The sequence below is a fragment of the Peromyscus eremicus genome, chromosome 20 (genome assembly GCF_949786415.1).
Source record: "Peromyscus eremicus chromosome 20, PerEre_H2_v1, whole genome shotgun sequence".
NCBI lineage: Eukaryota > Metazoa > Chordata > Mammalia > Rodentia > Cricetidae > Peromyscus > Peromyscus eremicus.
This window is the reverse complement of record NC_081436.1, coordinates 8,289,637-8,315,172: the sequence shown is the minus strand read 5'-3', so window position 1 is coordinate 8,315,172 and position 25,536 is coordinate 8,289,637. Positions and strand designations below refer to the sequence as shown.

The window sequence follows — 25,536 nt, the reverse complement described above, 5'->3', positions numbered from 1 at the left end:
TAACAAGTTGTTAGGACTCAGATTAATAGTATGCCCATTCAGCAAGGTAACAGTAGATTCTCCCTATGACGTGTATAACTATGGGTTCTTGGCCTTGAATATTTGATAGCTATAAGTTCCATCTTCTGGACCAAAACTTAAATCCAATATGAAAGTGATTGATTGCCTCCATGACATTTGTGCCACAAATTGTACCAAAATTGCACCAGTGGGCACATCTTGCCTTGCAGATTATAGGTCATAGAGTTCACAGCTGCATCCAACTGATGTTTTCTTTTCTCTTCTGGCAGCATGCACAGCACTTTACAGCACCATGGAAGCTAGCTAGTATGGGTGAAGCTTCCAGGTCAGTAGCAGCTATATTTCTCAATGTTCTCAGTTGAGTATCTGATGTCTTCAAAAATTTTCTTTTCAGGATCCCCTAAAGATGCCTTTCCCCCCAGACAGCAGGAAGTAAATTTAAGAAAATGATGCCCACATTCCCAAGAAGTGGGGGTGGGTGGTTTTTGGTCATTCAACAAGTTATAGATATTGTCATTGTTTTGGTGGTTGATTATAAGTTGTTACTGGAAATGGTCAGGAAAAAAAACTAAACAAAAAAAATTACATTCAGGGTTCTTGTTTGAAAAAAAAGAAAAAAGATATAGCTATGCTAAGATAAAAGGTAGATTATTGAATCTACTCTGAAAAAAAAGAGAGATACAGAAATGATAGGATAAAAGGGTAGATTATTGAAGCTACCTTTAAAAAGCAACTACTAGTTTTAAATATATTACATTGAATTATATTTTTGTATATTGTATACAAATTGTGTATATTGATACAAAGTTGAGATTATTTTTGTTAGAACATTTCTAATCTTGTTCAAGGTATTGTACCTATACATCTCATTTAACAATGTAATGCAAATTGCTAGTCCTTGAAAGTTATTATTACCAACTATTTAGGATAATAAAGAAGTGCAGGCTAGTAGTTAGTTGCCTATTACAATGGAATGTGTAGTCATGTTAGGTATGTTTTCAAGGTCAAACAGAGATATATTTTGGATAATATTCAAACATTTCAGAGATCTGCAGAATATGGCATTTAAGATGTTTTAATAGCATAGATTCCTTTTTTTATGACAATGTGTCATGACTGCTCCTGGCAGCACCCATCTACTTCAGAGAAGATGACGAGTACTGAAGAAATTCCACAGGGAGTTTACTTTCTTTCTGGCAAGTTATCAACTGGGCAAGAAAATGCCCTTGACTCGACTGCTGACTGTATACTGTCCAAAATGGACAAGCAGGACACAAAAGAAAGGACTGCTGAACCTTGCCAAGACAAGGTAGGACAGCCCTTCAGAAAATCCTGCTTCACAGAAAAGTCTGTCAGATATGCTAGGCCTGTAGACCAAAGATGAATGCTCCAACGTTTCAGAGGAACCTTGGTTGATTGTCCAGGCAGCCAGCTGTTTCTGTCATTTCTCATATTTTTTGGAAGTTGCTTGTTTGCACTTCCTGTTTACTTAGGTAATATTATTTCCTTCTTGGTCTCTGATGGAGCTGAAGACTAGACAGTTATATTTTTCCTTGTTAACAAATTCAGAAAAAAACTCACTAAAGATGTGTAAAGTGTATAAGTTTGAAAGACATCAAAAAATAGTTTTCAGTTGGTAATACAAGTTAGGATAGAACATGAATTAGGTACAACATTTTGGATTCACCAAAATAGGATAAACAATGGAGTATTTTCTCTGAATTTGTCAAATGTTAATGGACTGGACCTTGTTAATATAATTCTTGACTGTATATATTGTATATAGTTATTGTACTCATTGTATACAGTTTTTCTTATATTAGTTATAACCTTATTTTGTTATTTTAGACCAAAGAGTGGAAATGTGGTGATATTTTGTTGTACTCTAATAAAACTTGCCTGAAGATCAGAACATAGAGCCTGCCACAGAATTAAACTAGAGGTCAGGCAGAGGTGGGACACACCTTTAATCCTAGCACTCCAGAGGCAGAAATCCATCTAGATCTCTGAGTTCAAAGCCACCCTGGACTACAGGAGATTAATTCAGTCTAAAAGAAACAGAGCCAGGCAGTGATGGCATACACCTTTAATCCTAGCACTTGAGATCTCATGCCTTTGCTACTAGTATTTGGAAAGCACACAGGCCTTTAATCCCAGCACTAGGAAGGTTGAGATAGGAAGTGAATTGGCTGGGCAGAGAAAGGCATATAAGGTGTGAGGAAACAGGAACTAGAGAGGCCTTTCAGCTGAGGACTTAGAGGCATTCAGTCTGAGGATTCATGGAGACAGGATCAGCTGAGCAGTTGGTGAGGTGAGAAGTGGCTGTGGCTTGTTCCTTTGTCTCTCTGATCTTTCAGCATTTACCCAAATATCTGGCTCTGAGTTTTTATTAAAAGACCATTTAGGATTCATGCAACACTATAATGTGTCTTAAAGGTGACCATGTAAAAGGCAGAGTGCTAAGCAATGCTTAGCTTCCATGGGACCTTCATTAAAATCACATAGTTTACTTGCTGAATGCGACTGGAAATAGTCAGGCAGCTTTGGTTCACACAACCCAAAGTCTTCAAAGGTGGGTAGTAGGAGAGCTCCAAAAATATCTATCCATTTGCCAAAAGAGCACAGGCAGAAATAAGGTCAGCTTTCCAAATTAAGTATTCAAACTATAAAGTCAAATGCCAAAGAGGGAATATTAAAGACAAGCAAAGAGACAGGAAGAGACCAAACTAGTAAAATTCGGATTGCTCCACTTTCATGGGAACTGTGTTATGGAAAATGTGCACACAGTCATCAATAATTCAGAGACTATAAAAGGCAGAATGGTCCCTAGAGACAGAGAGCCTAGCATTAAGTTAATATTGCTCATCCACATTGCCCTTGCATGATTAAATCAGTCCCTTCAACAAAAAGATGACTCCAAGAGGATTGCCTCACATTTCATGACCACAGACAAGGATTTGAATCAAAGATGGGCAGATAATGACCCTCGTGAAGCTGCCTGTCCCTCCAGTTCCGTCTCTCAACAGGTATGGCTAAAGGCAAGCTGCTAAAGAAATTTCCCCGGGGAATTCTGCACAGCAGGAACTGCCGCGCAGGTGGGAAGATAAATAATGCATTGTCAGCACCTTCAAAAGTTCTTCCTTAGACATACTCCAGGTTGTTCCGTGTTGCTCCCCTCTCCCTGCACCACCACTGCTTTCCAGAAGTATGCTCACACACAGAAGAGAGAACGCGATCGTTGTCCCCATCATGTTATTTTTTTCCTGAGTCTGTTTTTAAATATTTTTGCTGTTTTTATTTCCTCCGGCCTCTCTCAGCCTGGTCATAAGTAGCACATACCAGAAATCCCTGCCGTGCTGAGGAGGTGCCATTCACATATGTCATTTAAGATTCCATCTCTTGTGGAAGTAACTATTTTGTAGCATCCTTGGAAGGGAGAGTAAGAAAGATTGCATGTGGTCTGGGGAAGTATTGACAAGATAACAACACTGCACTTAATGCACATGATGAGGCAAAGTCACCATCAGAATAGTAAGTGGAAGGTGACTACTTGGGACACTGAATCCATGAGAGGAGAGGTGATGCCAATATTCCCAATGAGTCATGAGGAAGGGCAAAGGTCCAAAGTGAGAAGCAGCCTCTGCTTCCCTGCTCACCACACTGTAAAACCTGTGCACATAGGATGCAAAACCAGTGGGAAATATTTTGAAGTAATATGATTATCACTACAAAGATGAAAAGAAGGTCTATAAGCCATGCAAGCCAGGCAGCTGGAAGGGGAGTTAAATGACAAATTACAATACATACCCATGCACTCTGCAATGGGTAGTCCGAAGAAACTCCTGTCCTCCACAAGAGGCTGGGGTCGTTCTTTAAATAAAAAGCAGATGCCCAGTGGGTGGCCTTTCCTTTTTACAATCCTCAAAAATAAAATACAGTTAACATGTGCGTACTGCTAAAGATCAAGTAAGAAGGGACTTATATTTATTTACATCCTCCGCAGCAGGTGATGTTCAGGGAAGCCCACAATTATCTAGCAGAATTGATAGGTAGGAAGGGTAATTTTTTAAAAATTACATGTTAGGATGAATGGATGTAAGACGTTCACAGGAAAGGAGCTATTTTAGTGGTCCCTGATACATTAATACTGAAGGTTCACAAATAAGAGGCAAGAAATGCCATGCATGTCATAAGCCTGTGTGCTTTCATGTGAATGTGCTAGATAATGCAGGCAGATGGAGCAGAAAGGAAAATCGGTTGATTCTATGAAACAGAATGCGTTACCAGGCTTCCCTACTAACAGAAGACCGTAGTAGTAATAGTACTCGTAGTAGTAGTGAAGTAATGGTAACAGTAGCAGCAGCAGTAGTAGTAGGCTGAACTAGTAACAGAAGACAGAGCAATCAGAAACTTGCACTACTAGAAAACTAACAAGATTCGGGTGGTCACTGCTCCATGAGGAAGAACGTACATTCATTTCTCAGATGGCTCCCTCCTGGGTAACATATCAGCCAAAGACAGCAGGGTTGACCAGAGCAATCAGCAAGCCTACTTCGACTGTGTCTACATAAGCAGGCCTGAGCACACCACACACAATCCACGGGAGGAGCCTTGAGAGGAAGCACGAAAGCATTTTAAATAAAAGATGCAGAGAACAGGTTAGAAAGACAGTTGTCAAATCACTAATTGGAACCATACATTTCTAAAGGAGATCCAGTATCACTAAGGGAAGTATAGCGATCCCAATGGGTAGCCAACATTTGGAAGAGTATTTGGGTTCTCCCTAAGATTCTACTGACAAAGGTGAAAAATGGGAATGAGTATTTGCCAACAGCCTTCCGGTCACAAAGCCAGCGAGCAGAACAAAGCTCCCAGACGAGCCTCACAGAGAAGATTAAATTACAACAGAATTTCATAAAGAATTCAGTGAATGCTTAAACAGGCTTCTGGGTGGGTCAGACAGGGCCAGTCAGAAAATTGGGGTCATAAAGAGATAGGATCAGGGTAATAGGAGCTAAAACGTAATTACAGAGTCAGTGAAAGCGTGAAGGAAGGAATGACGGACATTAAGAGAGACTGTTTGGGGTTTTGGACGAATCATTTCTTCTTTAAAGGCATCTGTAGACCAATTTAAATTTCTTCCACTCAATTATATTCTATTCTTCATATTTTAGACTAGGATCCTGGTGGCCTCAAGGGAGAGGTGCAGGTGCTGCAAGCCTCTGGCATAACCACATTTTCTCCATATGTCATTGGAAATATGAGGCACACTTCATCTCCTCCCCTAAAATAATCACCAAAGTCAGCTCTTCAGCTTAACAAACTGTGGACATATTTCATCTCAACTTCATTTTCAAGACCCATATCCACAAAACACAAGGCAAAATTGATAATAATAAGATTCAATATCTCCATGTGGGGAAGGCTGGGAGTTCATTTCATGCTGTCTGCTTGCTTTTAAAGCTATAATTTCAAAACTACATGTTCTAAAAAAAAAAAAAGGCATTGTTATTTGGCCTTTTTAACAAATCTTCCTTAATTCTTTGAAGTCTGAAATAAAGTTCACCAAAATTTCAAGCGCACTTTGAATTTTCATAATTGCAAAAGTAATTTTTTTCTGAGCTTTGATAATCTACCTAAGACTTCAAATTGACCTTTTATGAAAAGAGATTTTATGACTGTCCAGGTTTGCACACATTTCTGCAAGGTAGAGTCCACTGTGGAGTTGTATGAAACTGTACAGCCATCATTGGGTCACTCACTACAAATGGAAAACAGGGTGACGGTCTAAGAAGTTACCTTTGTTGACAGAGCTACAGGCCAACATCTAGAACTTCTCATGCACATAAAATTGCTACATGTACTATTTACATTAAGCAGTTAATGTTTAATAATCACCATATCAGTACCATTTAATAAGGGCTTTTTTGCACTAGCAGTAGGGACCTACAATATCTCATTATGTTACCAACAAACAAATAAATAATGAGAACAAGGAGAGCACAAATGACTGACTCAGGCTCACAGTGCTCAGAGGTATCAGACTGTCTCCCAGTGTAGACCTGATCATGGCTCCTACTTACTTAACAGATAGATGCAATGGTGTCCTTAAAAACCAGTGAAATGTAATTGTGAAAGCCCTGAGAAAATAGACTGAATTTGGCTCAGTTCCCCAAGACCTCTCCCTTCACTCATCTTCTACTTTGTCCCTTAAACAAATTCTCCAGTTTCCTACTGTCTTAGTTAGGGTTTTCTATTGCTGTGAAGAGACACCATGACCACGGCAACTCTTAAAAAGAAAACATTTCATTGGGGTGGCTCGCTTACAGTTTCAGAGGTTCAGCCCATTATCATCATGATGGGGAGCATGGCGGCGTGCAGGCAGGTGTGGTGCTAGAGTTGAGAGTCCTACATCTTCAGGCAATAAGTAGTCAACTGGGTTGCCATACTGAGGGAAGCTTGAGCAAAAGAAACTTCAAAGCCTGCCCCCTCAGTGACACACTTCCTCCAACAAGGCCACACCTCCTAATAGTGCCATTCCCTTTGGGAACCATTTTCTTTCAAATCACCACACCCAAGTTTTCTCCCACTTTTCACAGAAGCAGCATCTCATACTGACCACACTGAAGATGCCTGCAATATCCCTCCTTCTTCAAGGTCTATACAATCAATTGCCGAGTTGTTTATGGCCACAGCAGAATCCCACACAATGCCACTTCCCAGGCCTGCGTCTCCATGATTGTCTCCTAAACTACTTTAAACATCTGGCCCTCATCAGAACTTTCCCACACTACCTCTCACTGTGTCCTTCAGACTGCCAACTTACTGATACCCTAAAGTCAAGAACACAGCCCTAAGGTCACTATACTTGCTGTCCCCCAAAGAGGCTCCTTCAATTAGTTCATGTTTCAGTTCAAATCCTTACTCCATACCCTTATCCTGATTGTTTCTCTCATGGTACCTGACACTGAATCAATATGACTTATTTAGTGTTCTTTTCTCTCCTCCATGCTGATGAAAGACTCACCTCAAGTCAGAGACTTTGGGATTTCTCTCCCTTTCATGTCCTACTTCCTCTCCTGCCTTTGGACTGCTACCTAGACAGTGGAGTCACTCTGCTGCTTGGGGGATGGATGGAAGGATGAACACATGGCTGAACTCTAAACTCTTCTGTCTCTATCCTTTCCTGTGCCACTCATACTGATGCCAGTGTGTGTCAAATTATAGTGAAACAAAAATTGGATCTGGTGAAATACACAGTGTTTCTAGGGGCCAGTGGGAAAGCTGCTGACATGCACTAATAAAAGCCCAGAACATGGCTGAGCCAGCCTGGCTTTCATGACGTAACCCTTTCACATTCTGTCCCCTTGGAGAATGATAATGCCCACTTCATAGGACTGTCTTGGGAACATCATGAAGAAACATCTATCTATCTATCTCTCTCTCTCTCTCTCTCTCTCTCTCTCTCTCTATCTATCTATCTATCTATCTATCTTATCTATCTATCTATCTATCTATCTATCTATCTAAATCTATCATCTATCTATTTATTAACATTTATTACATAGTATTTTAAATGATTCATCAAGGGCTGGCACTTAGAGAGGACTCCATAAATAAAACTAGCATTACAAAAGCTTTCCATCCCTGGTTCAGGACTTAGAATGTTATGGTGAGAAGTTTGTCACCTAACTAATTTATTCCTAATGAATATTTTTGTTAAATTATTCCTAATGAATACAAGTCCCTAAGTCATGAATTTTGGTTTCATTCTTTTCTTTCACGTGAGACTTGTAGGTCACTGTTTTCTCTCTGAAAGCACAGGTTGCTTAGGGACAAAGCTTGCTCCTCTCTAGGCAAGGAGTTGCTTCTGAACCTCACACCATATGGAAAGGTAAATTCAAATGTCTGTCACCATGCAGAGAAACCAGGAGAAAAACCGAGAAACTATTTGGACTTCAAGTTAGTGAACATTGTTTGAGGTATTTAGACAGTCAGTGAGATTATTATTTCCTCTTAATGATTTAATACCAAGACTGTAAATGATGGCATCCAGTGTTGGGGGAGAAGTATGCTTGCACAGCTGGAACAACTGGATACGCTTCCATGGTCTGTAACAATAAGTCTTTGGCCCAGTTAGTACCCTTTCAAGGGATCATAAGGAAACAACTCTACCTTTAATGGTCTGCAATGTTAATCTTGTTTGTCAACTTGACTGGATCTGGAATCAATTAAAAGCCAAGCTGCTCAGTGCCATGCCTGTGAGGGATGTTCTTGACCATTTAAGGTTACTTGAGGTGGAAAGATACATCCTCAATGCAGGTGGCATCTGGGAAGCTGTTTCGTCTGCCTTCGCTCCTGTCAGCAGTTCATCTACCCTGCTGCGTCCACTGTTAAATTCTTTCACTGATAATGAGGACACAGCTTGGGCTTCTAACATGGACCGGACTGAAGACCAGCAGCTCTCCAGGAATCCTCCAGACCTTCAGCACCAGACTGGGCCTCTGGAGACGTCCAGCCTCATAGACTGAGCAACGGCCAGGATCTGAGCCTCTCTTGTGTGAGACAGCCATTGTTGGACTACACAGACTGCATCATGGAAGCCACCCTAATCTCCTTTTAACATTGTTCATTCCATTGATTCTGTTCCTCTAGAGAACCCTAGACTGATACAAAGATAAAACCCCAGAGATGCCTCTCGATCCCCTAGATAGAGATATTGGAATCATCTCTCTCTTCCAGACAACGCTAGTGTTGGAATAGCCAACCCATGTTCTTTTGTTTCATTTTCATGGCCTCCAATCTGGTTTTAGTTCCATTTGTTATAACTTTGAGGAAAGCACTGAGTTTCTGTGGATGAAACCATCCACGGACATTCCATATTCAGACAGACCCAGTACGACAAGCATTCCCAGAGTCACCACTGTTACTATATGATTAGAGGTATGATGGAAATAGGCTAATGTCTCCCACTTATGGGTGAGCTGAATGGCTACCTGGAGAGGAGAACCTGGGAGTAGCCATTTAAAATAATGACTAAGCCATAAAACAGCTACAGCAAAATCAGTAGCTTTCCTTTACACAAATCGCAACCTACTGAGACACAGTTTTTTTTTTTTTAAAAAAATCCTCTTCTCTCAAGCAACAAGAACAAAAATAAGTGTATAGTCCAGCAAACCCATGTTTTTTTGTGTTGGCAACAGTAGAGGCAGCGATTTAAAGGAAAATGAGACAATGCTTATTTTTGGCCCTTTTTACAAACTGCTTCTGTGAACTCTATTGATATTTGTTTTTAATGACAACCTTTCTAGTTGACTTTGACTCTCCTTCTACATCCTTATCCACCCTGACACCCACCAGTCTCTCCCTTGCTGTCCAACCCACCAGTCCTCTGCAATTCCAGTTCTGTCTCTCCCAGTTTCAACCTCTTGGCATTTTGACTTATCACCCATTCCCTATGGACCTCCTGGAGAGTAGCTGTGTGTTCAGGTACGATGACTGATCCCTATGTCCAACAAAAAGCACCCAGTCAGAACTTCAGCATCAGCAGGTACACTTGGAGTCACTTTCTCTCCCCACATATCTACTCTTCTAGATGTCTGTCATCAACATCTCTACATCCCTGAAGCCTCTGCCTTCCTGCTCATTGTTGATCATGAAATCTGGATCATAGTTTCTCTCTGCATCCCACTCTCTGCAGCATTCTGGGGAATTCTGACATCCATGGGACTAGCCTACCTGTGCTGACCTCTGGACTCAAGTCCCCTCCTGCACCAGTATTTCCTGTGGAGTCAGACTCTGTAACTCTCACCACTGAACACAGACCGTCCTCTAGAGGATGTCATAGGCAGCCCACTCTCCAGCTCTACCTGCTGACACTTGTGTGCCCACCTCAAGTATTCCCTGCCCCAAGATGAGTTTGATATCCATCGAAGAGAACTCAACTATCCGCATCTTCTCTATCCACTTTAAATCTCTGTAAGTCTCTAAGTTTGATTGGCTTTTTTCAAATATCATAAACAAAACTCAAATCAAAGGTAAATTAATCTATATTACCATCTACCTTTAGCTCATCAAAAAGTTAGCAGAAAAATGTATAATCAGATTGATAAGTAATACAACTTCTGACTAGCAATTTCACATGAGTCTTCAAGGTTCTAACAGTATTTCCTAAGCTGCTTCCAGTTCATCTCTATTCACCTCTGACTGTGCATCCTCTCTGCTGGAACTCCTCAGACTTCACAGAAAACACAAACTGTCGGATACATTTAAATACTTCAGCATCCTTTCCATCAGATCTAGACATTCAGCTCCACCTGTGTCTACCCACTGCTCCCTTCATGGTGGTGAAAGGAGATGCTTCTCCCAGAAAAGATAAAACTCTCAATTACACCAGGAACTCCATCCTCTGTGCACAGCTTATACCATCAGTTAATGCTTCTCTTACTCTCAGCCTCTCTCTTAATACTGCTAGATATGGTGCTAATATTTAAACATTTTCAATTTCTATCCCTTCCATCAACAATTTCCCACTTCTAGAAAAGATGACAAACTTTCCTATCTCTGAGAATTAAGATAGGAAAAAGCACATTTTATCCCAAAGAAAGAAACAAAATAGCCAAGCCAAGAAGAGGTGAGGCTTGCGAAGACCAGAGCATGAGCATACCTTCCCCACCTGCAGAATCCATCTGTGGCTGCTGAGACCACAGATCCACAAAGAAGGAAGACAGTCCCTGTCAAGACAGCTCTGGTGGACTCAGCAACTAAGGAAAAATGGGAGTCCAGTCCAACCTCTACCCTCCTGAGACAGCCAGCAGTCATCGGCTGGTGAGGCCAGGGGAAGCCAGTGCCCAGCAGCTCCTTTGTCTCCTTCCATGTAACTGCATTCTCCTTCCAGATTTAGCAAGATTTGTACAGTGCTGTATTTTTAAAAAATTTTATATCTGTGCTTGTTATTACCATCCATATATTCTTCTGGTTTTGTTTATGAATTTTTCCCATTTGGGGCAGTATTTTTCCTCCATTTTCATAGTTTCTTTTTTCTTCCCTTCCACCTGCCTCACCCCAGAGTTCTCTGTTTCCACTTTTTTCCCCTCCTCTCTTTAATTTAGCTTTATTTTGACCTTAACTTAATGGCTTTAAAAAAATATACTCTGCTTTTTAAAAATCATTAAAGTCATTTTTGAAATTATAATCACATCATTTCTCCCTTCCTTTTCCTCCCTCCAAACCTTCCCATATACTCCTTCTTCCTCACTTTCAAATCCATGGCCTCATTTTTCATTAACGGTTGTTACGTGTGTGTGTGTGTGTGTGTGTGTGTGTGTGTAATCCTAAATACATAAATACATAAATACAACCTGCTCAGTTTGTATAACATGACTTGTATATATGTTTTTAGGGCTGACCATCCAGTATTGGATAACTAACTGGTGTGCTCTTCTCTGGGATAGACTATTTACCCTGCTCTCGGAATTCACTGCTGTGGTGGTTTGAATAAGAATGACCCTCATAGGCTCATCTATTTGAATACTTGGTCCCCAATGGTGGAACTGTTTGGAAAGGATTAGGAGGTGTGGCCTTGTTGGAGGAGCTGCATCACTGGGGGTGGACTGTTGTCTCAACATGTAAACTCTCAGATACTTCTCCAGCACCATGCCTGCCTGCCTGCTGCCATGCTCCTTGCCATGTTGGTCATGGACTCACCCTCTGAAACTGTCAGGAAGTGCCCCCCCGTAAATGCTTTTGTTTATAAATTTCCTTGATCATGGTGTTTGTCACGGCAGTAGAAAAGTAACTAAAACTCCTCATTTAGGAAAGTTCTCTTTGTAACAGACACAGACTACTACAGAAAACACAACTGACTAAGATGTGGAGCTGTGGAGCCCAATCCCAAATGATGCAGCTACAACACAACTCCCGAGCCTAGAGCTCAAAGATCATTGCAGAAGAAGGGGCAGAAAGCTTGTAAGAGTCAGAGGAACAGGGAGTTTGCTGTGAGACTGTGTCTCCCAGAAATGTCAGAGAGGCTTACACCCATAAAGTCTTACCAATATGGCTGCCTAAACAAGCCCTGAACAGGGGTGATATCAATAGAACTGCTAATATGGAAGAAGAAAAGCTCAGGAAGCCTCAATCCCATAAAGAACTATTGGCAACTGAGGAATGCATTTTAATGTTTTTATTCTCTTTTCTATATTTATTCAACTTTGTCTTCAAACATTTTCACTATGGAGAAAAAATTTCAGTTTTCTAATCTTTCTTTTTATCTTGTGCTGGATAGTTTTATGTCACCTTGACACAGGGCGGAGTGATAAAGGGAACTCCATTTAAAAAAATGCCTCTATAAGATAGAGCTGTGGGCAAGCTCGCATGGCATTTTCTTAATTAGTGATTGATGGGGGAGAGCCCAGTCCATTGTGGGGAAGACCACTCCTGGGCTGGTGATCCTAAGTTCTATAAGAAAGAAGGGTGAGCAAACCATGGAGAGTAAGCCAGTAAGCAGCACCCCTCCATGGCCCCTGCATCAGTTCCTGCCTCTAGGATTCTGTTTGAGTTCCTGTCGTGACTTCATCAGTGATGAACAGTGATATGGAGGAGTAAGCTTAATAAACCCATTCCTCCCTAAGCTGCTTTAGTCATGGTGTTTCGTCACAGCAATAGTGATCCTGACTAAAATACATCTCCATGACATTCTTCTTCACTCTCTTTCTCCTTTCAGTTACCTTGATTCTCATCCTTTCTCTGTCTGCTTCCTTTCTCTCGCTCATTTCCTACTTCCACGATTACCCTAAATAACATTTAGCTTCATAGCACATCCCACAGTAATTCTGTTGTTTTAGTTTTCATAGTCAGTAGTGGCTGTAATAGGTTTTAAGTGTACATGTACATCTTGTATGGTTTGATATTGTTGCTTCCACAAAAACCAGTTATTCCTCTCTAAGTGTTACCGTCACTTCAGCATTCAAAGATGGGCTTCTCAATAAGATGCCCTTATCGATTGCAGAAGTGATATTCAAACCAACAGACGTATAAATTGCAACATGGAGACGCAATACGCAAATATTCATGACTGTGCCAGAAGACCCTAATAATGAGCTCAAAGATGTTGAAACAGGAAAAAGTGAATCCACGTGGACTATTCTGAAACATTCCTATTCGTCAGCTAATAAGCTCAAAGCTATAGAAACAGGGAAAATGTCAAAAGATCCCAATTCCCTAGCTAATGAGCTCAAAGACATTGAAACAGGAAAAGTGTCAAAAGACCCTAATTTTCCAGCTAACTAGCTCAAAGATACTCAAACAGGGAAAATGTCAAGTGAAGGTTTGAAAAGCTTTCAGTAAAAATGATGAACAAGCTAAAAAAGGATACAACCAAAAGAATTCCATCAAGACCCCCTAGAGAAAAGCAGGCATCATAAAGGAAACAGTCGGCAAAAACGATGAGAACATCAGAAGTATGGATTAAAAGTCAACAACACAGAAGATAAATTCAGCAAGGAAACTGAGAGTCTGAAAAATATAGAAATATTGGAAATGAGAAACTCAATGTAAACAACAGCATAACAATGGAAAGCATCCCCAAAAGATTTGACCGAGTAGAAGAGAGAACATGACAGATGGAGAGCAAGGTAGAGAAAATACGTTCTTGAATACCAAGAAGAAAAACAGTAACAAAGCATAGCCATGATGTAAAGAACCATAGCCTATGATTAGAAAACCAAATCTACAATCCATGGGATAGAAGGAGATGAGATGAACACTAGAAACATGGAGAATATACTCAATGAGATAAGGGCAGGTAAATTCTCACTCAAGTCTACAAAAGGAAATAGATATTCAAACAAAGGTGGCCATAAGAACTCCAAATAGCCTTGACTAGAGAAGACTCTCCATAACACATTAGTAAAGTATTAAAAAATGCAAAGCCAAGGAACAACACTAAAAATCTGGAAGGGATCAGAACAACATGAGACCTCTCATTAGCACTGTTCAAGCCAGGAAAGCATGAAATGATACAGTTAAACCCTGAAAGTCAATAATTGTCATCCAAAAATGCCATGGCTAGCAAAGCCCCCTTTTAAAATTAAGAACTGGTAATTCCCGACACACACAAACCAAGACAGCATTGTATAAAACATTTAAAGGAACACTACACAGTAAGCTAGGAAAGAATCTCGACACTCGGAGCACAGGAAGGAACAAATCTGAGAAGAACAGCTGCACAGCTGGGAACACACAGGCTTTTAGAATACAAGTGTCCGAAGGCCTCCCTAATGAGTCTTCCTATTTCACTGGAATTTATCCTAACCTTCCGCTTTTTAATCTCGAATTTTATTAATTTGTATCTTCTCCCTCAGCCTGAAGACATCAGACCCTGATTACCCAACCAGCTGAACTGGCCTACCAACTAATTACAGATGCGTAAGCCAATTACATTAAACAAACCAGACATGGGCCAAAAAAGATAAGAAACAAACAAAGAGGGAAAAAAAGTTTCCCAAGTGAATGTATTCTGGTGCTCCACCCTGCCGAACTATTGCTGAGGTTATCCATTGGATGCTGAGCATGGAAGCCAAGAGATAAACAGAGTTCACAGCCCTCTGTCTCATGCACTTTCCAGGAACAACATCCAGGATTTGACAATTCAGAAAATGTACCCTCTACTTCTGGATTGGATCTGGGATTTTTTTTTTCTTTTTTTATGTCTGGTGATGTACAGAAGACTGAGGCAGGAGGATCACAAATTCAACTCCTGCCTGAGCCACAGAGTAAGTCAAGACCAACTGAAGCAGTTTAGTAAGACCTTGTCTCAAAACTAGTAGCTTCATATGAAGCTCGGTAGCAGAGCACTAGCATCACATATACAGGGTTCTGGTTCAGTCCCTGGTACAACAATTACAGACAGAAAAAAAAAGAATCAACTTGAATTTCTTATGAAGATGATGTGCCTTTTTCCAAAGTCATCTCATTTGTATTTCCCATATGTATTTCCCATATTCCATGCTTATGTGAGACAGGAAAATATTACTCTTTGTTTTCAGAGAAAAACAAAACATGGTCTGTTTAAAATCTGTGACAGCCAGCTCTTACATCCACTACTCTCTGTGGTCATTAGTGTCATGTACGCTTGGTAGTCACTAGGGAACCTGTTATCTGCAAGCTTCTGCTCCAACCTGCGCTGGAGCTTGTCTCAGGAAAGCTGCTCCAGGGGCTGCACTTTGGTGATAGCTTACCTCCTCTTACCTCTGATGAGCTCACTGTAACAGGGCAAGCAAGGGTGGCTCCCAGCAAGATGCTTCTACACCCCAAAAAGAACACTCCAGACAGTTCCATACAGAAGGACTTAAGCTTGAGGTAGCCTGTGATGATATATTGTGTACCCTAATATGCTGTGGGATGTTCTGTATGGCAAATGTGTTGCTCTGATTGGTTAGTAAATAAAACACTGATTGGCCAGTAGTCAGGCAGGAGGAAGTATAGGAGGGACAAGGGGGAGAATAAAGCTGGGAAGTGGAAGGCTGAGTCAGAGACACTGCCAGCCGCCACGATAACAAAAAGCATGTGAAGATGCCGGTAAGCCACGAGCCACATGGCAAGGTATAGATTTATAGAAATGGATTAATTTAAGCTGTAAGAACAGTTAGCAAGAAGCCTGCCACGGCCATACAGTTTGTAACCAATATAAGTCTCTGTGTTTACTTGGTCGGGTCTGAGTGGCTGTGGGACTGGCAGGTGAGAGAGATTTGTCCTGACTGTGGGCCAGGCAGGAAAACTCTAGCTAGACTAATAAACTTGTGTGAGGATCAGAGGACAGACCCAGCTATTAGATTAGACACAGAGGTCAGGCAGTGGTGGCACACATCCTTAATCCTATAACTCAGGAGGCAGAGATCTCTCTGGATCTCTGTGAGTTCAAGGCCACACTGAAAACAGAGCCAGGCAGTGGTGGCATACACCTTTAATCCCAGTACTGGGAAGCACACCCGCCTTTAATCCCAGGAAGTGATGTCTGGGGAGAGAAAGGTATAGAAGGCATGAGGAAACAGGAACTCACTCTTGAGGCTGAGGATTTCATAGAGGTAAGAATGTGGCTGGCTTGTTCTGTTTCTCTGATCTTTCAGCTTTCACCCCAATATCTGGCTCCGGGTTTTTTGTTTGTTTGTTTGTTTTTTGTTTTTTCATTAATAAGACCTTCTAGCAATTCGTGTTACAGTAACCAAGGCAGACTGTGGCTCTGCCCTCATGGTTGTAAAGTGGGCTCCCCACAATGCTAAAACTACAAGTTGGTTATGTAGCTGGGAGAAGGAGGAAAACAGTTTAATAACAGCCAGTGAGACACCTGAAATGGTGACAGCAGCAATATTGGCTGAGGTTAGCTATCAGACAAAGCTGTCGGCCAACAAGGTATAAAGCAGAGATCACCCCTGCCGGAGCGAGTGACATGTAAGCAGCTCATGATCAACTCTATTGTTGGGCCAGGGAAACACATATGGAATGTGTGGACCCTCCATTGGCTCACCCATAATAGCACAGAGAACCAACTGATCTCATAAAATTACCTCGGTCTTTGTCTGTTTTCTGCTGTAAATCCTATTAAAAGGCCCCAGACAATCAGATCAATGGTTTTCATCTCTTTGAAAACCACTCTCAGTAGTTTGTGGATGGCAGAAAGCAGAAAGATCTATAAGGCGTGAGGACCAGGAACTAGGCCGGTGAAGCTTTTAGGCTTTTAGCAGCAGTTCAGCTGAGATCCATTCTGGATGAGGACACAGAGGCCTCCAGTCTGAGGAAACAGGATCAGCTGAGGAATTGGTGAAGTGAGGTGGCTGTGGTTTGTTCTGCTTCTCTGATCTTCCAGCATTTATCCCAATACCTGGCCTCAGGTTTTTTTTTCTTAATAAGACCTTCTAACAATTCGTGCTATAGTTTGTCTCGGTTTTCCTGCATTTCTCTGAATAAAATACAGATTCCACTTTGCCTGAACCCACTCATGTGTCCTTAATCTTCACTTTGGTGAGACAAGGAATTCAAGAGCATCCATCTCAGGTTGAGTTTTGGTGACCTTTGAGTCTTTGGCACATGAAGACCTTGGGCCATACCCATCTTGGCCAAGAAAATTCCACTGTTTTCAAAAACCACATCATTACTGCACATCTATAAACATGTATATAAAGAGAGATGGCTCAGCAGATTAAGAGCACTGGCTGCTCTTCCAGAAGACACAAGCTCAGTTCCCAGTACCCACATAGGGGCTCACAACCATCTGTAACTCCAGTTCTAAAGGAACTGACACCCTTCTCTGGTCTCCACAGGCACTGGCATGTGGTACACAGGCATACATGTTGGCAAAACATTATACACATAATATAAAAATCATTTAAAAATTATACAATGAACTCTTAGTCCTAGCCACTCCCCCAAATCCAGTTGATCATCAGCCTTCATTATCTCCAAGGATGGCTAGCTCTATCTACTTCCTTGATCAAGAACCTTGGAATCATCTTTCAGTCTTTTGTGTACGACTGTGTCAAGTAATTAGAACATCCTATTGGCTGTTTCTCCAAATATATCCAGAGTCTACCCACTTCCCAGCACTTCCACCCAGTGATGCTGTCATCAGCTCCTCCTAGATAACTACAGACAAACCTCAGAACCCGGCCTTCTCTCCAGTGCCATCTGCTGTGGGATGGTCTGTGTGTCAAGTGTGTTGCTGATTGGCCAATAAATAAATCACTGATTGGCCAGTGGCCAGGCAGGAAGTATAGGCGGGACAAGGAGGAGAATAAAGCTGGGAAGTGGAAGGCTGAGTCAGAGACACTGCCAGCCGCCATGATGACAAACAGCATGTGAAGATGCCGGTAAGCCACAAGCCACGTGGCAAGGTATAGATTTATAGAAATGGATTAATTTAAGCTGTAAGAAAAGTTAGCAAGAAGCCTGCCACGGCCATACAGTTTGTAACCAATATGTTACTCTGTGTTTACTTGGTTGGGTCTGAGCAGCTGTGGGACTGGCAGGTGAGAGAGATTTGTCCTGACTGTGGGCCAGGCAGGAAAACTCTAGCTACAGCCATCTTCTCCCAAGACCCTGCACCCAGGCACCCCAGCCTGGGATGAAGCCACACTTCTCTTGACAAAGTCTGGGTTTTCAACTTCGTTGGTCTGAAAATTGTTTCCTTCCCCCTCTCGTTAGTTAAATGCCATTTGTCCATCTGATCCCAAGTTGAGTACCATTTTCTTTGGGATGCTTTACCCTTTGTACAGTATAATCTTATCTACTCTGGATGCTTTAACAATACGGTAACCCTGCATTATTACACTGCATCTTTGTCCCCTCCCACCTCCTGTGATTATCAGGTCTGGGATGACAGAGAGAAATCTGACCTTGTTCACCACTGGAGCCCCAATGCCTACAAAAACCAAATTCATAAGAAGTACCTAACTTTAAATATTTCTTTAAAAAATGTGAATTTATATGCGACTAAATAATGAGATTCTTAACGTTTCTGTTTTCATCCCATATTGCTATTTCTAGGATGATTCTAAATTTGAAAGCTCCAAAAATGAAAACTTACCCAAGACAATTAACGTAATTCCTACCCCCTACTTCATGTTCTGTGCATAGTTTCCCCACACCATCTCCTTCAGCATTTAGGAACTGTGGTCTGACGGCATCAACACACTAAATAAATCAGTGCACAAGCACAAAGTCCATCTTGTTCTGTGAGAGTCGGCAACCTCTCTCCTTCCCAACTAACAAATCAAAGTGACCTTTGTTGAGACTCAGGGCCTGAGAAAGGCTGAAGGTGGACTACAGGCACAGACATCAATGGGAAATTCATGATGCTGCCCTCACTGTGAAGTGTTCACATTTTTTTATCAGGGAAGTTCACTCTTTTATCAGTTCAAAAGCATGTTTATCCATGAGGTCGTGTGAAAAGAATGTGTTATCCATCGCGTTTCTCGTCTCCCGAGCATAGTAATTAGCCTCCAAATCTAACAATGACAACTCAGACCCCCAAAAGGCTCATGGCTTATGTTTTCTCACAAACGATTATACAATAAACTATGAAAGCCAGAAGCCAGCTCAGTAGACTTGAATAGACTAGGAAAATAGAAAAACTATCCAAGGCCTTCTGTCTCACCGGGTGCAATATATTTGTGTGTGTTACCGAACCTCTCTACAACCAACATCTTTGAAATATCCTAAAAACATAAGTGGCAAGGAATACAATTTGAGAAGTACAGATTAGTGAATTTTCAGAGAGGAGAAAAGGATAAGAATTTAAGCTGATCCCTAAGTTTCATTGTGCTTTTCACTTTAATTAATTTTATCCTTATAAAACATGCAATAAAGAAAACAGATGTCAGTGTCTGTGGGCAGTGGTTGTTACAATCTGGATGAGAAGAGTTTAATTTAACCACGAGCTGGTCCACTTCATTTCAGCAGACCCACCCAGCATAAACTATCATTATATATTCTGAACGACAGTAGCAAAGCTCAAGAGATCTGAGAAATAGAAGAAATGTAGACAATTTCACAAGAGTTTAGAAAGAAATTCTGTGCAATACAAATGTAAGAAATTATTGTTCAAGACCTAGGAATGGGGCTGGAGCCATGGGTAAGCAGTTGAGTATCAAGTATTCCTCCAGGAACAGTTCCCAGCACCCACGTGATGTCTCACAACTACTTGTAACCCCAGTTCTAAAGAAACTGGCACCCCCTTTTGACCTCCTGGAACACCAAGCATGCATGCGGTGCACATACACATGCAAGCGGAACACCCACACACATACAATAAAGAATAAACACATTTTTACACACACACAAAAAAAAAAATCTGAAGCACAGTAAGAGGTATATGTGAGCATACCTCTGAACCTGTGACCAGAATCGGCCAAATTGGGGGTTTCCACTCCTAAACTTTTAAGTTTTTCACTTAGTGTTTTCCTTTGTTCTTTCTTTATCATAACAAACAAAAATCTAACCAAATATTAGCCTCTAAAATTTACTTTCTGAGCTAGCATAACTGACTTTGTTCTATATAAAATGAGGAATTACAAAGTAGTCAAATTTATACTTTCTGTAATAAATATATCCTTTATCTTAATAATAAACACTGAGTCAAAATTCTATCCTTTCTTGCTTTATGTGGAAATTAGTATTTTATATATAATATATATATTATATATAATGAACATAACTCTTAGAAAAGTTATATTTCATGACTAATCCTTTGTATTATCCATTGTCACACAATACCACAAACTAGGTAAGTTTTAATGAGAAAAAAGGTTTAATTTGACTCAGAGCTACAGGGTCAAGGGGCCAACTCTGGTGATGACCTTCTTGCTAGCAAAGGCCCTGAAGCTGTTCAGGTCATCTCGTGGCAAGAAAGTTCCAGTGTGACACATGTCCTCACTTCCATCTGTGACTTGTGCCCTCATCTTCCTATCTTCTGTGTCCTCACTGGACCTGTAGTGTTCTGCTTACACCATTCTGGGATCTTCTGAACTCCTCCAAACATTTTCATCTTTTTCTGTATGTCAGTTCTGAAGCTGTGACCACACATGGTCCCGTACTTCTTTAGCAACCCTCCCCCTGCCTTTCCAGTTATGTGGCTAATAGCACAGTGACACAGACCGGGCACATTGCAAAGAAAAGAGATTCTTTTGTAGCTCACAGTTCACAGACCCAAGATCAAGAGCTGCACAGATAAGCCCTCTTTGTGGAGAAGTCCTGAAGTACTATAGGGCATCACATGACAAGAGTCGGGAACCACATGAGTGCAGCTTCTGGCCCCGCATCTTACAAAGCCATCGGTGTTCAATCCTGGAGGTTTACCTTGATGAATGTATATAGCCCTCACACTTCCCCAAGGCCCCACCTGTAAATGTTCTAGTCAGACGAAGTCCTATCCCCTTACTAGTTTACATTGGAGATTAAACTCCTACATGAATTGTGAGAGTGGAAGATATTTAGACTATCACATGACCCTTTGCATCTCCAAAGAACCACAAACTCAGCTCTCCGTTTACACTGACTTTGTATTTCACTAATGAAAGATTTCATGCCTCAGAGCAGCAACTATATGAAAACAAATAAATAAATGATCAAATGCTGCTGCTGCTGCTGCTGCTGCCGCTGTTTCGCTTGGGTGAGCAAGTGAGCCTCCATTCTGATCTCTAACAACTGGGTGCCATTATGAATGGCAGTGGATGATTAAGAGCAAGTTCTCATACTCAGAACCATTTTTCATATGTCAGCTTAAAACATAAACCCTAAAACATATATTCAGAGTCCTTAATACACACTTGAGACTTCAAGTGGGGGATAAACTGTGAGATAACAGACAACCAGAAAAACCAGGGCATTGCTTTAGCACATAGATATGCTAACTAAGTGTCGAATACAGAACACCCATTAGCTAATTCTTTGCTAATGACAGCAATGTCGAGATTACCTGAGAGTTGTTGACCATGGACACTCCCAGGTCCCATACCACATGGAATCAGCATTTTATTTTATTAATGAGATCCCAAACTGGTTCAGATTCTGATTAAAATTTGTGGCCCCTGTGTATAGACCTTACAACTTACCTGACAAAAAAAGTAAGATCTCTGCAAAATTGCTAGTGCTATGAACCATCGATGTCACCTGCCTACAGTTGCTGCAAGAGGTGGATTAGCAGAGGCAATGCTGGAGAGCTCCCCCTGGTGGTGAGAACAAGTGAGAACTATCTGGGGCACCAACCCTACAGCTGCCCAGGCCCAGAACCAGGGTTATGACTTGGCTAGCTCCAACATCCACCCCATCTATGAGCTGCTAGAGCATGTAAAGAGACTTGAACCACAGACCCAAAGCTTCATTATCTCCACAACACAGGGCAAAAAGAGGATATCCTGGAGGAACCCTAGCAAGGGCCCAGGATCGAAAGGGTAGTAGAAACCAGAGGCCTTGAACCAGTCCAATGACTCCTTGCAATGAATGCTTACAAGTAAATATATGTGGACAAAGGAGTTTACTGCAAAGGAGTTTACTGCATGACTCACTGTGTCACACCGCAGCTTCCATGACAAGATTTTTAATTTTTCCCCTTTCTTTCTTTTTTGTTTTCTTCTCTTAAATTTTGTTTTATTTGCGGGGGGTGGGGGGCAGGTTCAGGGACAAAGGGCAGATGCAAAGGGACAAGGAAATAAATGAAATCAAGACACATGATGCAAAAGACATATAGAATAAATAAAAAGAAAGAAAAAATGTTTTAAGTAGTTGAAGTGTATATTATCTGTCATCATCCGTGGGCTTAAAATGATCTTTCCTGGGTTACTGAGTTCATTGCAGTATCTGAAAGACTCCAGTTTCCAAAATAAAGAATATTTATAAACGAGGGCTGGCATGAAGTACGGAAGTTATTTAATCTATAGGATACATCAGAACTATAAAACAATCCCACATCCCAAAGTTTGGGTCTCGGATCTTAAAAACCTGTCATTGCTCTGTGCCTTTGTCCAGAGACCCTATATCCTGGTTTCTAATAAAAACATCAGGCCAGCAATGGGGATGGTACTGTCAATTAGAAGCGAAGCCATATATAATGCATACACTGTGTGGGTGGGGACTCAACAGGGCTTGGGATGGGGCTGCAGCTGCCATCTGTCAATTTTTAAAAGAAATTTCTTTGCCTATATTTTACTGTAAAACTGTTTTTTAAACTTGGAGCCAGTTTTTGCATAAAGGAAGATGCTCTTAAACTTTACTCCAATGGAACAAGGTCTAAATAGAAAAAGAGAATTCCTTCCTACCCCACCCTTAGACTATGTTACAGTCTGTAAACATGCACAAAAAAACCAGCCTCATATGCGTATCAGACATCCATGGAAAGCCCTGTGCACCTGGTTGTCCGACACTTGCTAACAGCGGTGGAGGTGCTATGGGTTCAGTCACCAGGGGGCACTCTGACGTCCATTTACCTTTATTATGCAATTCTAACTTACTACTTTGCACATGATTATCCAAGATGCTTAAAATTGCATATGTCTTATCTTTCCCTATTCTGACTTCAAAATGGCATTTTGTACAATCTCTATTGAGAATAAAATACGCTCATTTTTAAAACAATTACCTAACAACACTGCAGATAAGAAACTACATTTTCTGCTTAAGTGTTTTCTTCCATCTTAAATTGCATCTGGTATGAATGATGTCTAGATTATTGCTCTTTGGTTTGGGACAAATGGGAAATCCTCTCACTTGTTTCAAAGTATCACACTACTGAGAAGACTAGCTTTCTGATCACCTAAAAAAAAAAAAAATCCCATTTTTCCTTTAGTACCACACTAGACAGTTTGATTTAATTATTATTATAGACATTCACATAAAGCTTTCTTCTGAAGAGTTTCAGCCCATTTAAGCAATGTCATTACATGGACAGAGAAACTCTTTTGAGAAGATGTAATGGGGCATGAAAAATAATAAAACCCACAAAATACATGTATTCAAGGATTTTAATAATGAAGAGAAATTGCAATTCAGACTGAAGAGCTGGGAGCTCAGTGCTCTCTGTTATTTTAAAATAAAGCATGATTAAGCAGGTGCAGCACAGTGCCCTCAATCAAAGGGCAGCGTCCTGTGCTCTGTCTTCTGCAAAACCACTTCCATTTCAAAAAGCATGAATTCAGGATATTCACACACCATCAACAGAACTTACTGAATATGAGGAACTGCGGTTCATTACAACAACAACTCTCCCAGATAACGCACACAGGCTGGGGCTTCGCAGGTTCCCTTTTATTAAACGATGTCCCATGAACCTGCATTATCTTGGGAAGTTACTAGGCGGCATGGGGTGCAGCAGCCTACCCTGTGCCCTTTCAAAGACCCAGTGGAACAGAAAAGTGTTGTCCTCAGGCCTCCCCAGCACTGCCTCCCAGTAGTTCTCCCTCACTAAAGGAAGAAAACAAGCAGGTCCATATTTTTGTGGAGTCAATTGGAAAGAGCTGGCCACATAAAATAGCAAGTACTATAGGCTTTGATCCAGCAACTTCACCTTTAACAATGTGCACTATACTCAAAGCCATAAAAAGTGCATCAAGTTTCTGTATGAATGACACTATATTGCTGCTCATAAGGGGGGAAGCACCATAGGATGCAAACTTTACAGTGTAATAATATGCAGCAATGTCTAATTGGCATGGGAATGTCTTCAGCATCCATCATTAATAAAGAGGGTCAAGGAAAAGAATGACACCATTCTCAGCACAGAGAAAGCCTGCACAGTCACATGTGAGCAGGCATGAGAAAAATCACTGGGTAAAGCACACAAGAACTAAACTCTAAGAGGGTGACTTGAGTCAGCTGCACAAGGGCAAGAAAGATCTGTACCCACAAGTGCTGAGCTAAAACAACTGCTGTGCCTTCCCTCACACCACGTCCCCTACATTCCCTCTGTCTCTCTGTCTCCTACCCTTATTCTGTCCTTGTGAATCTCACAGTCTTGTGCTTACACAGCTAATGTGCCACACATTAGTTAACAAGTCAGTGTTCACGTATGTGACTCCTTCGGACCACCACCACCAACAACAACAACAAGTGCTCATTTCAGTCACGTAGATGGATTTCTATGACTGAGTGGATGGTCTAGAGCACATCTACGGATACAAGTGACTCTGAAAGTGTTTCCAGACATCAGAAACAAAGTTCATATGGAGTGTGATAAAGGGCAGCAAAGCCTCCTCACACAGCAGGGCAAGCATTTTTGTTGTTGCTGTTCTTTTGGTTTTTTATTAAAGTCAACCCCACCACCCCACATACACACACACTGGGTGATGCTATGTTAAGTGGGTTCCACTCTCCTGGGTAACAGAGCCATATTTCACCTGCTGCCCAAAGTAACTCAAGTCACAGACTCCCTTAATACGAGAAAAAGTGAGCATACACACTTCTTTATCTACTTGGTAAGAATTTGTATTAAGCAGTGTAAATGGCGGGATGCCCCTCCCCAGAGAGTGTCTTCTGTATCTCTCTTACTTCTATCAATATATGCAAGAGTCTTCCAAGGAAAATTAAAACGTTCTTCTAGAGTAGAAGCAGGTAAAAATGATCACCAACATAGAAAATATATCATTTCTAGAAGTCATTTAACTTGTCCAGCTTAAACAGATCAATACAATATTTTTAACACGGAGCTGTATTTTTCCAAACAGAGTATTGATCAGCAAAGTCATGCTCACGTTTGCATTCCTTGCAGCATTTGCCATCGACGTACGCAGGAGCCGATTTAAGAGGGCAGTCAGGAACGGGGCAGACCAGAGTCTCACACTGGATGGTCCCGTTCTGAAAAGCAAACATGATTTAAAGAAATTCCACGTAGGAACTGAATCCTCCTCACAGGCTTTGAAATGCATTTCCTAGAGTCCAATCTGTTCACATAAAATGTCACTGTCCTCTTCAGCAATGCCCAATGCCGTGGTGACCCACGGCACTGCCAGCTGCATTTTAACAGCTGAGACTGGC

At 41.3% G+C, this 25,536-nt stretch overlaps 1 protein-coding gene across 2 annotated transcripts in view; it reads right to left on the bottom strand.

Annotated features, from left to right (window-relative positions):
• The window catches only part of Nell2 (neural EGFL like 2), a 345,435-nt gene that overhangs the window by 168,619 nt on the left and 151,280 nt on the right, over nucleotides 1-25,536 (bottom strand). For both annotated transcript variants that reach the window (XM_059247292.1, XM_059247293.1), the window contains exon 10: nucleotides 25,254-25,356. In XM_059247292.1, the coding sequence (XP_059103275.1) occupies nucleotides 25,254-25,356 (103 nt within the window). The remainder of the gene's footprint in view (nucleotides 1-25,253; nucleotides 25,357-25,536) is intronic.